The following is a 15,473-nucleotide window of genomic DNA, read 5'->3' on the forward strand; positions in this document are numbered from 1 at the left end:
GGGAGCTTCCGCTACAAACAAGCTTAAAATATAGACTTATTTAATTTTTTTCGGAACAATTTCTCATGTTGGGGCTTCAATACAAGAGGGACATTACAGACGAGCACTATGGAGGTATTTGGAGGTTTTTTTGGTGTGTCTTTTTGGACAAAGAAAAGTGAACTCCGTTCGCAACCGTCATATGGACATGCAGTGCTGCGCCGAGACCCCCTGTAACTCAGAGAAATTTGAATTTTGGGTGAACTATCCCTTTAATGGAGACAATGACTCGTAACTCCCGAGTCAGTAAAAAGGGTTCAAATCTCGAGTTTTGAACGATTCGTTCATGAATCGCACATCACTAGAACTGGGAGTCTGGACCCGCCGCATGTGAACTGGGAGTCGTCTCCCTGGCTACCGAGGCCTGACGGCGGCTGACAGGAGCGTGGGGACATCCTGCAGGTTTCGATTTTCCTCACGAGCAGTGAGGCCGAAATGTAATCTAACATGAATCCCCCCCCTAATTAGTTAATTGTTAAACAAACAGCGCGCACTCAAAAAGAAGTGAAGATAGACATATTGCAATCGTTATGTGTTTTTCAGGAAGCCAAAACCACACATGGCAAGATTTATTGAGTCTGAGCAGCAGCCCCCAGTTTGACAAACTTCACAGAGCGACGATGAGAACGAGTCGCGGCGTTCCCACTCTCCGCTTCACCGCGGTGAGATTCTCCCAGACTTAAATCCTGAGGTACAGATACAGAGAGCGTCTCTGCAGGGGGGGACGGGACATGAGAGAGTCCCCGCATCCACAGAGAGAAACCATCAGAGGCGCCGTTTAGTATGTGGCTTTACAGATCAGCCGAGCGGTGACTGTGGCCTCGGGGAAAAAAACTAATTATCCTTCACATTGCCAACCCAAGAATATGCGTTATAGATGAACAAGGAGAAGAAGTGAACACTTTTAATCAACTCTCAGAGTGTCTCCCCTCCCCTCACCCCCCGCCCCCCCACCCCCCTCTGCCCCGACATCAGCAGTTCACAAACACATAATTAGAAACAAGCGCAGGAAATGGATGTTTGGTAGGTGATGAGGTTTTATACATTTCAAAACACCAAAGTGTGAAGTGACAATTCACAGTCGACAGATGCGGAATTACACAGCTGGAGAACTGGGCATTACTCAGAAGGGGGCAGTAAACGAGGAAGCAAAGGACTGTGGGTACGTAGAACAGTTGAGCTTCTGCTGAAATACACGGAATACTGAATTACTTGAACGATCATTAATAAAAAAAACAATGTAAACACACACAGTGTAAGGCCGGGGCCCTTCATATGAAAATGGTTTGTCACAAAAGTCAACAAACAGTACTTTGGATTTTCTTTTTTCTTTTTTTTTTCTTCTTGCCCCCCAAAAAACCTTGGGACACAGAAACAGTAACACACTTAACAACACCAGCGCTCTTCGTACAACAAGGTCGTGGGAAAGGAAGCAACAAGTTGAACCCGGTCATCTTAAATTAATGCTGGAGGTCCAACAGCTATCCAGCAAATCATATGGAAAACACAACACCCTTCTTGTTTCAGAGTAAATCGGAAATGTGGAATGACTTTTTTTTTTTTTGTGTGTGTGTGTGTGTGGGGGGTTAATGCACGTGTCCGATGATGCTACAAGAGCATCGTGCGCTTCTTCAATAAGAGGGAGCCTGTAAACTTTCTGGCTGTCATGTAAACAAAGAATTGTGTTTGTGAGCTGTTTCAGATCTCCCTCTCAATCTGCTGTTCATCTGTCCCCTTTGTAATACCTCATATTCTGCACTGGTAAATGGAACAGCATGCTTTTAAAGTGTCCTCTAGGGGCCTTGACGAAGTCTAAATAGTAAACAGAGGAGAACATCTGTGAAATGGAAGAAATGTGTCGAGTGTGTGGAGTGGACGGAGCGCAGGTGAATAAAGGGAGCGTCTTCTTTTGAGCTGGCTGGACAGTGAGGTGGAAGAGCACAGAGGTCAGTCAGATTGTAACAGTATGGACAGTAACACTGGGTAGAAGTCAGAAGGACGGGAGGCGGGAGGTCAGTCCCCCCGTGAGCAGACGCAGCAGCTCTGGAGCTGATCAAGCGGACGTAGAGTTTTTGTTTGTTCGGGGTTTTCAAAGCAGTATCTAAACAGTATGACAAAAAAAATGTACAAATGTACAGTCAATGTTTCCTTGATGTTTTCCATGCATGTATCTCTAATAACAACATTTCTGCTATCTATCCATCTGTGTGTACAGTATGTGGAGGCCGTACCGGCTGCGCCGAGCATGAGGCTGAGCTTTATCTGAGGCATCAGACACGGGATATTTGGTCCCTCTAGCTCTCCGTCTCCCCGTGGACATTTTCCATGTGTACTTTGAGGTAGTCGTTCCTGGTGAACTTCTTATGGCACTGCTGGCACTCCGCCATCGGCCGGTTGGGGTTGTGCGTCAGCTTGTGCCTGCTGAGCATCTTCTTCAAGCTGAATGACAGGTCGCACACCTGAAAACCACAGAAAAACACACACACACACACACAGGTTATATATTTTTTTTTATCATTTTGACTCAGCTTTCAGTTTTTTATTTATTTATCTTTTTTTCAGTTTATCATTTAAAGGGACAACGATGAGTTTGCTTTTGGTTATAAAAGAGTCTCATATTAATGTGGATGAATCTACGTTACCCACTTGTTAATGGGTCCATTTTTGATAAATATATTGTTTTGTCTTTATAGTTATTTTGATATTATTATTTAGTGGTCGGCTCGCCCAGCATTTCCTAGTTTCGGTTTCACGGACGCTGCCCGGTGGGTCATGGGAATAACGCCACCGAATCGCCGTTTATGGTCGGAACTACGACAGTAACTGATCGTCTTTCATTCTTGATCAATGAAAACATGTTTTCGGTTTTGTCCATCTTGCGCGTGGAGGCACCGAAACTCCTCATAGTCCCTTTAAAGGGACAATGAGGAGATTTGGAAAGCGAAGTGTTTTCACACTACATTTCCCATGAGGACGGACGAAAGCGAAAATATTTGCCAAGAATGTTTTTATTGATCAAGAATGAAAGTCGCAGGTTGGAAGACGATCAGATACCGTCGTAGTTCTGACCATAAACGTAGATTCGGCGGCGTTATTCCCATGACCCGCAGGGCAGCGTCCGCAAAACCAGGAAACTAGGAAATGCTGGGCAAGTCGACCACTAAATAATAAAAACAAAATAACTATAAAGACAAAACAATATATTTATCAACAATGGAACCATTAACAAGTGTGAGTAACGTAGATTCATCCACATTAATATGAGACTCTTTTATAACCAAAAAGGGTTAGTTTAATCTCTGATCATGTTTGCGGACTTCAGTTTTCTTACAGGCGCAGCCGGACACAGGGAGGGATATGTAAATCACACCACGTGTACTCGGTGACAGAAATCCCCTTTATTTATTTTTTTCTCCACCGGTTAAAGAGCGGGAATGCATGCAACTTAACATCCATCATAAATGAGCCATTTTACACTGTACAAATGACTCCATCATCCTCTATCAATCACGATAATCCGCCACTGGCTGGCGTTCAGCTGCAGTTTAACAGACTGCTTCAGGAATCACAGCGTGTCTCCTCCTCCTCTCTCCATCCGCGGAGGAGAAATTCAGCGCCGCAAATTACATTCAGAAAATCACACGGATGGTTTTGAAGTCTGAGGACAAGAAAAACAGAAGAGCAGAACCTCCACAGAACCACAGTCACAACAGTTAACTACCAGGTAACTTGGATGCTGATGCTGATGTGCTGTCACGTTTAGTGGATTTAGTGGATCTAGTGGAATGAAACACAGCTCAGACAATCTCCAAAATCTGATCCGGTGTCAGTAAAGTATGTTGAATTTTATGACGTGAATCAGTGACAGGCAGCTGATGGGAGTAAGGCCTCCATGTCTCATCCTAACCCAGATGTTACTGGATGCTGCTACAGCATTCTTAATACTCTTCTGACAGAGGCTGCTTAGACAGCCCCTCTTACTTTGTCTGGAAAACTTTGCTGGATCCGCTTTGCTGGATCTGTCTTGACTCAAAAATCCACCCAAACTCAAGTCCACATGCTATTTGTATTATCTTCAATAGTGTGGGGGGAGAATTATTTACATGAAAACGTCTCTTATAAAGCCGGGGAAGAAGAATCCAGATGAACGCCGTACGTGGCTGCGAGACTCTTTGTGGTGATGCCTCGCTGACAGTGATCCTGTGGTCTTACACAACATCCAGGAATATTGGCTGGTTAAGATGCCGATGCAGATCGAGGATTATTAGGATGTTAAAGCTAAAAAAAAAATAAAAGAGTCTGAAGTTTCAGAGCTGGGTGATGGATTTATGGAATTAAGAAACATATTCTCGGGTTATGTTCGGGGCTTTTCAAAGTGACACTCAACTATTATGGGATTACTGGCGCGTCTGGGAGTTACGGCCGTAGTGTTTGTTCTGAGATATCGAGATTTATGGACATTTATTCACAGTGGGGGTCAGGAATAAGGACGTCCATGGGGGGTAATTTGCGCTGATACAATATTAAAAATGTGCTATGTCTGTGTTCAGATTGACTCAAGAGGAGAAGGAGTGGCCTGAGCACCATTATTGCCCAGAATCCTTTGCAGCAGTTTGTGGTAAGTGTTCCTTGGGTTTATATTACAGATACAGATGGGGCTGGATAGAATTTCATATGATTTTGACTTTAAGATGGAGCTGTGGCTTTCTCAAAAAAACAAACTGTACACACACACACACACACACACACACACACACACACACACACACACACACAGACACACACACACACACACACATATACTGTATATAAAGAAGGGGAAAAAAGAAAAGATAGATAGAAGAGCTGTGTCCACTGCTATTTTGCTTGTTTGTTTACTTGTTATTACTATATGTTTCATCATCTTTAATTTTTTGAAAAAGTATATTGATATTAAAGGTATAATGTGTAGGAATTCCCCCCGTCTAGCGGTGCGGTTGCATATCGGAATGTATTCTTGATGTTGCGTTCATACAGGCGTGACAATATGTTGTCATGGTGATGTGGTATTGTTTACCTGACCCACGTTTTACCGTCTTTCTCTGGTGGAGTAAAATGACATCCGGTTGGTTTGCCGACGGCCGTCTGCCTGACTGCACCTGAATGCAACATCAGTGCCTCCGTCCTTCCTCACACTACACAGTGGTGACAGTTTTAACAGGCGCTACCTGGAAAACTTTCTCCCCGAGCCGACAGCTCCGCTGAGTTTCCGTGGTTACCTACGGCCACGCTACCACTGAAGGTAAAAAATGGTGATGCAACATGGCCGCCTCGGTTCGATGCGCCCCCCCTTGTATATTTGTAACGACTTGTAACAACTCATTCTAAGGTACGAGAAAGCTTTCATTTGTATGCGGCTGTGATTCCACTTCAGTGAAATACGTATTTATGAAAGCAATATTTGATTTTTGCTGATAAAAAGCCAAATAAGTTACATACTGGGGATTTAAGCCAATGCAACTATAACTATAGAAAGGGGCAGGTACTATAAGTTTTTCTTCATCCTGCTCTTTTTCATTTATGGTGATTATGTGTACATCATGTAAATATGTGCAACAGTGTGACGTATGTAAACCATGAATGGAATAAAATCGAAATGAAATATATACATATACATATATATGTGTGTGTGGGGGGGGGGGGGGGGTGTTTTTGAATGTATATACTGTAGAGGAGGGCTTACATGGCTGAGATAGTGATAATGAGAAAGTTTGTTTAAAACATAAACAGCACCTTCTGTTGTGTGTCCCTTCCCCAATTTCTGAGAATAATTATTACTCCTGCGGTATTATAAACACGGGGTAATTTCTCCCTCTGATCCTCTCAATGTGTTTACGTGAGATCAGCCCGCTCTGCCTCTCCAGAGAACCCAGATCACTATCTGCCTCCGGCTGAGCAGCTCCCCCAACTCTTCCCCACATCTGGCCCGGAGCCAGAGCGCCATCACACACACACACAGACAGACACACAAACATGACTGGAGGGCATGCACAGGTTGGTTCGGAGGCACGACGGAAGCAGGGCCACACTTACATCACATTGGAAAGGCTTCTCTCCCGTGTGGGTCCTCATGTGCTCGTCCAGCCCTCTCTTCTGGCTGAAGGCCTTGTTGCACTCGCTGCATTTATAAGGCTTCTCCTGCAGTGAGCAGAGTTAAAGAGAGGACTTCATCTGTCTGTACGTAGCAGAACAATAAACACAAAACAATACTGTCCCATATGGACAAAACCTGGAGGAGGAAGAAAAAAACCAAAAAAAAAACCTGTAATGAGCCGCACATGTGCACGCACACACGAGTAAAAACAAACAGACATGCACAGTGGAAAACACGAGACGAAATGTGGAAATACGCCTGTTAACACACACGCACGCATCCACACACGCACACTGATACTCTCTGCCTTCACACCCCGGCGCTCTCCCTCCCTGTGAGTTTATGAAGATGTGAAATTAAAGATTGCACAGCTCCTGCAGTAGGGAGGAAATGACCGGCGTTAGGGGCCATCAAAAACACATGGATACCTCAAAGGAACAAGAAAAACATGGCACAGAAAATCCCTTTGAACGTGTATCAGAGACCCCGGCACTCTGGGGATGTCGAATATCACTCCTCTGTCTCCACACCTCATCAGTTTACCAAAGAACATTTCCTCTGCGCCTTTCGGAGGCCGGCCTCGCTGTCAGTCAAAGAACATATCTCGCCGTGGGTGTGTTTTCACAAAAACACTGCACTGCACGCGCCTGTGGTGTAGTGTGTGTGTGTAGTTCCACAGTGGGTGGACCGTGGGTGTGTCAGGCGGTCAGAGGGGAAACGGCGGCGACACCTTCGAGACCCGAGGAGAAATAAGAAGCGTGAAGATAGCGGGGGGGGGGGTCGGTTCCCAGTGCGGCTCTGCCACGAAGCTGTTTTTTTGACAAGTTAGCCCTGATAGCAAAAAGGCCTCTACCCATTTAAAGCTTAGTTGTCATGGGAACAGGGTGAATGCAGGAAGTAAAGGGTCCTGGGAAAGGCGCTATCAGGTGGGCGGGGCAAGAAGTGCCCAGTGACACGGGATACAAAAGGAAGTAAAGATCAGGTTCACTGCATGTGTGCATGTGAGCGGGCACATGTGTGTGAGAGGCTTTAAGTATGCAACTGTTTGTGTGCATGTGGCAGAATAAAGGGGGACAATGGAAATAAAGCAGTGTGTGTGTGTGTGTGAGAGAGAGGAAACAAAGGTTTGTGTGTAATGCAAATTCCCCCTTAATTCCTCTGCTTTAACGAGGACCACCTCTTTTTCCATAAGGTTAGAACAGTTCTTGTATGACAAGGAAAAAAGAAAAAAAAAAAAAGAAGAAGAGAACTATGAGCGGATGGAGGTCAAAGGTCAGTAAACATGTGGTGGACCCAGAATGCATCGCTGTGACCCCGGTAACATTGAACATCTGTACCTGGTGACCTTCACTCTTCAGCAGCTGTTCACCCTCTGGCCTTCTGACCCCCAGCGTTCCTCGGACCGTCCTCTGCTGCAGCAGAGACGGAGTTCTGTTTACTCGCTCCAAAAGAGCCTCACGTCTCAGGTGTCATGTTAGCTACATGGGTATTTGTAAAGCAGCATGACAACAGGAAGTCACTATAGCCATGATTACATGGACACAAATAATCACAAATCCCATAAAATAGGAATAAATGCTGATTCAAACAAAACTGCCTCATGTAAACACGTCGATTGGAAAATTTTAATCCGAACGGGCTCATTGGGAAAGACATTTCTTTCCGATCAAGACGGGTGGTTTATGAGGGTCGATTTTCAGAGCAAGATCCATGAAAAACGTTTAATCTAAGCTGTTATGTGAGGGTCCAGCTGTAGCAGCCTCACATAGATCGCAGGGGAAGTATAAACTGCTGCGGCTGCAGCTTAAAGGTCCAGTGTGTAATAATTGGCAGGGTCCATTGGCAAAATCTGCCTACTGACCCATGAATATATTTGTAAAAGTGTATAATCGCTATAAAATAAACTTTGTTTGGTTTTCGTAGCCTTTCTTTTATATAGCACGGGTCTCGCTTTAGAGAGCGCCGCCCTCTTGAACCGCCATGTTTGTACAGCAGCCCAAATGGAAAATCCAGCCAACCAGAGAGCACGTTCCGCGCATTTCGCGTTCATAAATGAACCAACAAAGAATATGTTTTTTTGTCCTTTTTGCCGCCAGCATGCGCTGCAAGATAGAATCTGAACACTAGATATCATATCACAGTTTTCAACCCCAATTTACACACTGGACCTTTAATTAAAGAGAAAACCAGAAACAAAAGTAACAATTGCAGCACACGCTATTAGGTCCATGTTGATCAGAGGATCAGCAACAGGCACGTAGGAGAGAGGAGGTCAGCACGGGGAGAGAGAGAGAGGGGCGAGCGAAGGAGCAGGACAGTGTTTGTTTACGGAGGGAGAAGCTTCTTCTTCTACCGTTTTCAACAAAGTTGACCGGCAAAACTCCAGTGAGCATGTCACTGTGAATTTACTCTGATTACAGTAGTTGCTTGATGCATGTACACGCAGGTTTTAATCGGATCAATTTATCAATTCATGTAAAAAGTGAAGTTGGAATTCCCACTCAGAATGATTATAATCAGATTTTAGAAAAAATGCATATGAACATGGCAACTGGGGCCTATTCAGTATCCAGCTAGAAATCAATGAGCAGTCAATGTCAAGACAGTTTTTAGCCTTGTTAGCATGTTAGCCATTCTAACAACAAGGTCACCCCCCCACTGTGGTCCAACTTCAAATATTTCAAAACCACTGAATGGGTTGCCATGGGATTCTGGTTCTTACATCTTGGATGAATCCCATAGACTTCAACGAGCCACTGATTTTTCTTTGTTGCCAGTGCCACCATGACACTGTGATACTTCTTAGTTAATGTGTTGAATCTAGAGACTCTTCTGAATGCATTTCCATTATGTTGTATGTATGTATGTTCCCTGAATTACTGTCTTTGTCAGATCAGATCTGGAATCTGAGACCAAATACCTGCAAATCTTTTAACATACTTAATATTAACTTAATATTTTCCTCTATGCCTGAGAGCATGGTTAACAACATAATACCTGATCATCACCAAGTTAGCATTATTAATGTGTGTATGCTAAAAGGGGAAATCGATATTTAGCTCAAAGCACTTCTGGCCAATGTGCGACCTCACAGAGCTACAAGACTACACACTCTTGGTCTGTGTCTTTACTTACACCCTTTCCCCACTAAAATTAGCAGGAAAACCCACTGTCCAGGCATAAACATGATTCCAAGTTTCTAGTGCCAGTCGAGTTTACCTACACACACACAGGACAAACAGTGAGCTGGTTGAGATGGATGTGTCACATCTCATCCTGATTGGTTCTCCTGTTAACGGTGTGGCCGCAGTGTTTCTGGTTTAACAGCACTGTGCTGGAGGTGACAGGTGTGTGTGCAGTGTGTGTGTGTGTGTGCTCTGACAGATATCCCAGGGGTGAGAATGTGGGGATTCACCTCAGTGTTGTGTTTCCATGACTGATGATGACACCCACAACATCTACTGTGGAGTCATTTGACCAGAGTGTAAATGCCGATTGGTCCCTTTTCTATTGCGGACAAAGGCCTGAAATTAAATCTCTAGTATCTACTGATCATTAGTAAACCACTGAACCTTTTCATTCCTAACACAACATCAAACCTAATTCACCTGTTGGCTGGTTGCCTGGATCAGACCACAGAGGCCTGTGGATGGAACAACATCAGCTCTACCAAGTGGTGTGGTGTTTACATGAGTCGTGTTTGACTTCCCTCCAACAAATTACTGTTGGTTCTTTTGAACTTTTTAATTCAACATACGAAAAAACATTCAGACAGACTTCTCGGCTAACCAGAAAAGATGGAACCTCTGACATCAATTCTAATAACTGTATAGATATATAGATACATCCACATCTAGTGACATCAGAGATTAAAATAATATTAGAAAAACCCTGTGATATCAAAAGTACGGGCCCTCAATATCCCCTTCTGATGTGGTTTGTGGTAAGAGCACACAAACTCCAAACGCGTCCATCTCAAATCGTCTGTACATTAACAGTGAGCTCCGGCCAAACGACATTTGTTTAGTGACTTCATCTGGCTCTGCTGTTTGTAACTGTTCAGCCCATATTTCAGGGCGAAGTGAGCAAAGGCAGATCCGGGAACATTAGGAACCAAACATCAGTCAGTTTAATCAGCAGCTCGCTAGAAAATTATACCTGTCTGTTCCCACTGAGCGACGTGGACCTGAGCAGGAGACCTCCATCATCAGCTTGACTGTAAGAGCGGCGCGCTGGGCTCTGGACAGCGTTAAGACGGGACAGATCTTTGAAATTAACGGCGCTGACAAGCCGTGACTGTCACAGTCATAGCAGCAGAAAGTGGTGATGGAAATGTATGATGGAACACATATCAAGTCTCATTCATCAGAGGGGACACCAACACACACACAGACACACACACATCCAGATGCTCTCTGGGAACTCATGGAAAGCGGCGGCGCTCCTTGTGTAGAACTTAGAAGTGATGCACGGAAACGAACAGGGCGTCCCGGCCCAGGATGTGACCTCATCACCTACCTTTTCCTCTCTCCACCCTGAGCTCTGACTCACTCACTTTACATTTACTGTACGTGTTCAGCTCATGAAGCCTATGTGTGCATCCGAAGGCAGCATGAAGTGTGTAGAGATTCAATCAAACTTGACAAAACAAAACTGTTTCGGCGAAGAAGAATAATAGAACATGGGAGTCGAGATCAAACAATTACTGAGCCGCAAATTTCATCCTCTGACAGAAACCACCGTAGGTTATTGGTTCTGCTCTGGGCACTGGAGAAAGTAGGAAAGAGATTTCCTGTTTGTTATTACAATATAAAAGTTGTGTTTCTGATAAAGATGTCCATCTGTGATGTTCTACCATGTTTCCTACCGCACCTCTCTCTCTGACCAGGAGGGTTGGAGGGCAGGCAGCGCTCTAACACACATTAAGCCAGTGGTTCCCAACCTTTTTTGGCTCATGACCCCATTTTGACATCACAAATTTCTGATGACGCCGTCAATCAAGATGCGCAAGCTCAGATATTTTATATGCTGCATTTAACTTTATTTATACACAACAGGTCTCTCTTGTAAATGAGACCCTGGGTCTCAATGAGATTTTACCTGTATAAATAAAGGTTAATAAAAATAAATAAATAAAATATTTGAGAAAGTGAAAGTATCAAATACAGTTGTTTAAAATCGTGTGTGGTGTTTTTAATTATTATTTTAAAAACACTGCATTAATCAATGTACAGCACACACATACACACATACAGTGGCATGCAAAAGTTTGGGGACCTCTGGTCAAAATTTAAAGTGAACAGTTCAGCAAGTGGAAGATGAAATTATCTCCAAAAGGTAGAAAGTTAAACATGAGACACTCAATATTTTAGGCAATATCAGTCTGTTATTTTAGTTTTCTACAGGTTTAGAGTGAAAAATGGAAACAAAGCAGCAGCCTGCAAAAGAACGGGAAACCCAGGAGACTTGAGTTCTCAGATAACTTTGACCAAGGTATCAGCTTGTCTAGCTCATCCCAGTTTGTTGGTAAGACCCAATCAGGGAACAACTGGAGGAGCCCATGTCACCATTTAAAAAGGTCTCTGTTTCTGTTTATCCAGATACAACACAACCCTGAGTGTTCCCGCTCTCGGTCTCTGATATAATAAAAAGATTTCTGTGTACAACATTAAAACCAACAAGAGCGTTGAGGTGGTTCAAACTTACACGAGTGTGTGTGCGGATGTGCATCTTCAGGCCGTCATTCTTGCTGAATGCTTTGTCACAGTAGGGGCACTGATACGGACGCTCACCTGTGGAACAGAAGACAATTTTGCACATGAGACCACAACAGAGTCATGAATGGGAACATACACATTTGAACAGGTTAATCCTACAGGTCATAGGTGTAAGAGGGTTACAACCCCCCCAAAATAATCAGAATTGGTCAAGCCCATAATATGGTCAGAAACATAATGAAAAGAACCACCAGGCCAACAAACTATTTCAAATAGTTGGTTCATCATCTAAAAGGAGAGAAACCACCGTCCAAAGGAGGTGACGTCACATCATTGAGTTACTGAATTGTTATCTTAAAGGGATAGTTCATCCACGATGGGAACGCACATCCATGGTTTTGCATGAATTTACCTCAAAAACAACTTTCTGTTATTATCTCCGGTGAAAGTGCAGGTCACAACTTGTCCAAGAGAGCGTTTTGGAGTTGTTGGATCCTATTTGATGAGTTTGATGAGGGAAACCAAGAAATCAATTTTGAAGGCTCTTGAAATCCACGTGGTTTTACCAGCTGTTCCCTCAGTTGTCTTCCAGTGATGTAACTAGGTTTCGAATTTGCATAATACCACTAGCACTACCATACCAGTAGAAGGAGTGGGGCAGGGCGAGCAGTGGCTCATTTGCATTTAAAGGGACAGGCACTGAAACCACCCATTCTGAACAGGACTGTTTTGAGAGGATGAAAAGAGCTGTGATGTTTGATCCTTGAGGTATTTAGACCAAAGCATGTCACAGACATGTCTTTAAGACACATGGGGACTATTTTAATTTGTGGAAAGGGGGCATAGTATGTCTCCTTTAATGATTTTGCACTCTTCCCCACAGTGGTATATGTTTATTTTCAAGGCTGTTATTGGCAAGCAGCCCTCATACTTTTCATCCCTACTAGAATGGCACTCAAGTTAAAATAAAGGTTTAATAATTACTGTCCAATCCTTATATGGGCAGAGATCTTAACCCCCCTCAATGATTAACCCAAAATTACGCCCTTGCTCTGAGGTATGACTCTGCTCCACCTCACAGGTACAGTACATCATCCTCCCTGCTCTGATGCACGTCCGACCTGGCTACCGCTCCGACCCGAGTCGTTCATTTTCTGATGTGCGCTGACTTTCCACTGCAGAGCAAAGCTTGTGTTGGCCGCGGCTCGTGGCCTGATATCTGAGCTACGACTGGCCAACAGCTTAGGAGCACATCAGAGGCGATGTGGCTTATCCCAGTTGGATCAAAAGCAGTCCAGCCAAAACTCCTACAGATCCTATCTGAGCGTGCGCCGCTGATGACGAAGAGGAAGTGACAGGCTGTCAGTCAACCGCTCGGCTGACACATGGATCTGCTTACCGGGCCAGATAGGATCACCGCAGTTGATTACTAATCTACAGAAGAGATATGAGGTAACCTATATAACCACGCTGAAATGAAAGATTCAGACGATGAAGTTCAGTATGAAAGAGAAAAAAAACAACCTGGGTTTAATATTAATATATCATTTATTTCATAGCCGCACCGTTTATCAGGAAACTAGAACAAACTCAATACACTTCCTGTGTCCAGAAAACTAAAAATAGAGCAGGGGATTAAATGATATTAGCTATTACTCTCCTCTGAATATGTGCCTTCAAGTACACACGGTATATTTTAATGAAAACTGCAGCCAGACATTTGTGTCTGCTCCTTTCAGTGCAACAATCTCATTTTTTATCTGCTTCATAGTCACATAATCTCTCTTCAGAGACTAATTGTCGAAACAGGCGAGCAAGTCATTTTTATTGATGGGGGAGATGTTTTGCCCCTTTAAGTAATAAGGTTAATTAGCTGTGTTTCCTTGGGATTCAAAATGCAAAATGCTTATTACATCAGAAAATCCATCTGGGGAATATGAGAGACGAGTAATATCATCGACGGTGTTGGAGGAATATTTCTCTTCTCTTTCTCTAAATCCAAGTGTGGTCAGATAGAGATGTGAAGGCTACACTGGAGGTGTTAGGTACAAATTTAATGACCGTTTTATGTATTTCATTAAAAGTTACGTTGTGGAAAACAGATGGTCAAGGGCATACAGGCTGGAGCTGACCCTGGTTTATACCTCAGGCTTGACCACTGCTCCAAATTTCAATTGTCAAACAGCTACAACAGTTATTCATGTCCAGAGAGCCTGTGGCTACGACAGCTGTTACGTAGAAGATACACAGACAAGTCCGTGTGTAAACCCACCATAACCCCCCCCCCCACACACACACACACACAAACACAAGAGGGTTTCAGAGCAGTGCTATGACACAAAGTCATAAAACGCATAACCTCGCATTGGCGTAGGAAGGGTTAATGTGACATATGTGGACTGATTACACACACTGAGACATGTGCCCAAAATCCCCCTCTACTCCGTACTGTAGCTTCTTCAGCCTCTAGGAAGGCCTTTTGTTGACAAACAGGAACAATCTGAGTCCCAGATGTGTCTTGAGACGGATGAGAGCGACTCCTATATGTTTTGTGTAGCATGTGTGGTATCGGGTTAAGGGCCGGCGTTAGCCTCGGGGAGCCCTGGAGAAGGCATTAGTGTGCTAATAGCGTCGGAGCGCAGTGTGCCAATGTACTTCTGTGGCTTGGATCACATCCCTCCCAGGAGCTGGCTATTGTCAGCTAATACGCAGCGTGGAAAACCACACCCAGCTAGCTAGCACACTGGGCTAACAGTGAGTGCTCACCTACTTAACCTACACACTCTTGGTTTGGATCTGTGTGCCTCATCTGGTAAAAAGCAAAAAAAAAAAAAAAAGGATGTTCTGAAAGAGGTCATTCATAAATATCAACATGTATAGTTCCCACTCACTGATTTTCCTTTTGGTTGAACCTGCACATAATAAAAGGAGAGCAACTCAATCCCTTAGCGAAACAGGAAACAAACAAATACTACTTAGAAACCTAAGTAGTAACAGTGTTGCAACATGGGTGTGTGTTATTCATGCGAGGGGCTTAGTGTCTGTTCTGCTGAGTGTGACTGTAACTAGAAACCTCCACTCCAGATTGAGCCAGATTGTTTGGGGATTATGAGGGGTGGCTGCGCCACTGAGCCGGGGCTTTATGTGTGTGGAGATGGTAACTGATTTAGCATGTGCTGAAACAGTACACCATCTCTTTGACCCCTGGTGTCTCCCCCCCCGCTGTGGCCCTCACACTCCTCGTCTGCTAATCGATCCGTTTGGCACCCCTTGTGTGTTGTATGTGTGTGCGTACGGCCCCGCGTGTCTGGTTAGCAGATGGTCGGCTTTTTGTCGTTCTTGCCCATGCCGCGCAAAAGCGTTCGTGTTACGGAGAGCGCTTTGTAGCTTCGGGGGCTCCGGGGTCTGAAAGACATTAGTGTAGTCCGTCAGAAATTAATTCCTGGCTTCCTCCGGTATGAGCCAAACAGTGGCCCTCTCCGCTCTCCGTCCCTGTGCCGCATGCCGACAGAGGCCCTGCCGGGGGTAACGTGATAGCAGCGGCGCGGGAGATGATAAGGAGATCGCCTTTGATGACGCCGTAG

General features: G+C 44.3%; 1 protein-coding gene across 1 annotated transcript in view; it reads right to left on the reverse strand.

Annotated features, from left to right (window-relative positions):
- Positions 1-2,333: 2,333 nt before the first annotated feature.
- Positions 2,334-15,473, reverse strand: part of prdm5 (PR domain containing 5) — a gene marked incomplete at its 3' end in the record, with an annotated part of 39,787 nt that continues 26,647 nt past the window's right edge. The window contains exons 13-14 of the mRNA XM_083969704.1: positions 11,879-11,964; positions 2,334-2,498 (exon numbers count right to left, since the gene is read on the reverse strand). Coding sequence (XP_083825830.1) covers positions 2,334-2,498; positions 11,879-11,964 — 251 coding nt within the window. The remainder of the gene's footprint in view (positions 2,499-11,878; positions 11,965-15,473) is intronic.

Source organism: Trachurus trachurus (genome assembly GCF_905171665.1).
Source record: "Trachurus trachurus genome assembly, chromosome: 4".
Classification (NCBI taxonomy): Eukaryota; Metazoa; Chordata; class Actinopteri; order Carangiformes; family Carangidae; genus Trachurus; species Trachurus trachurus.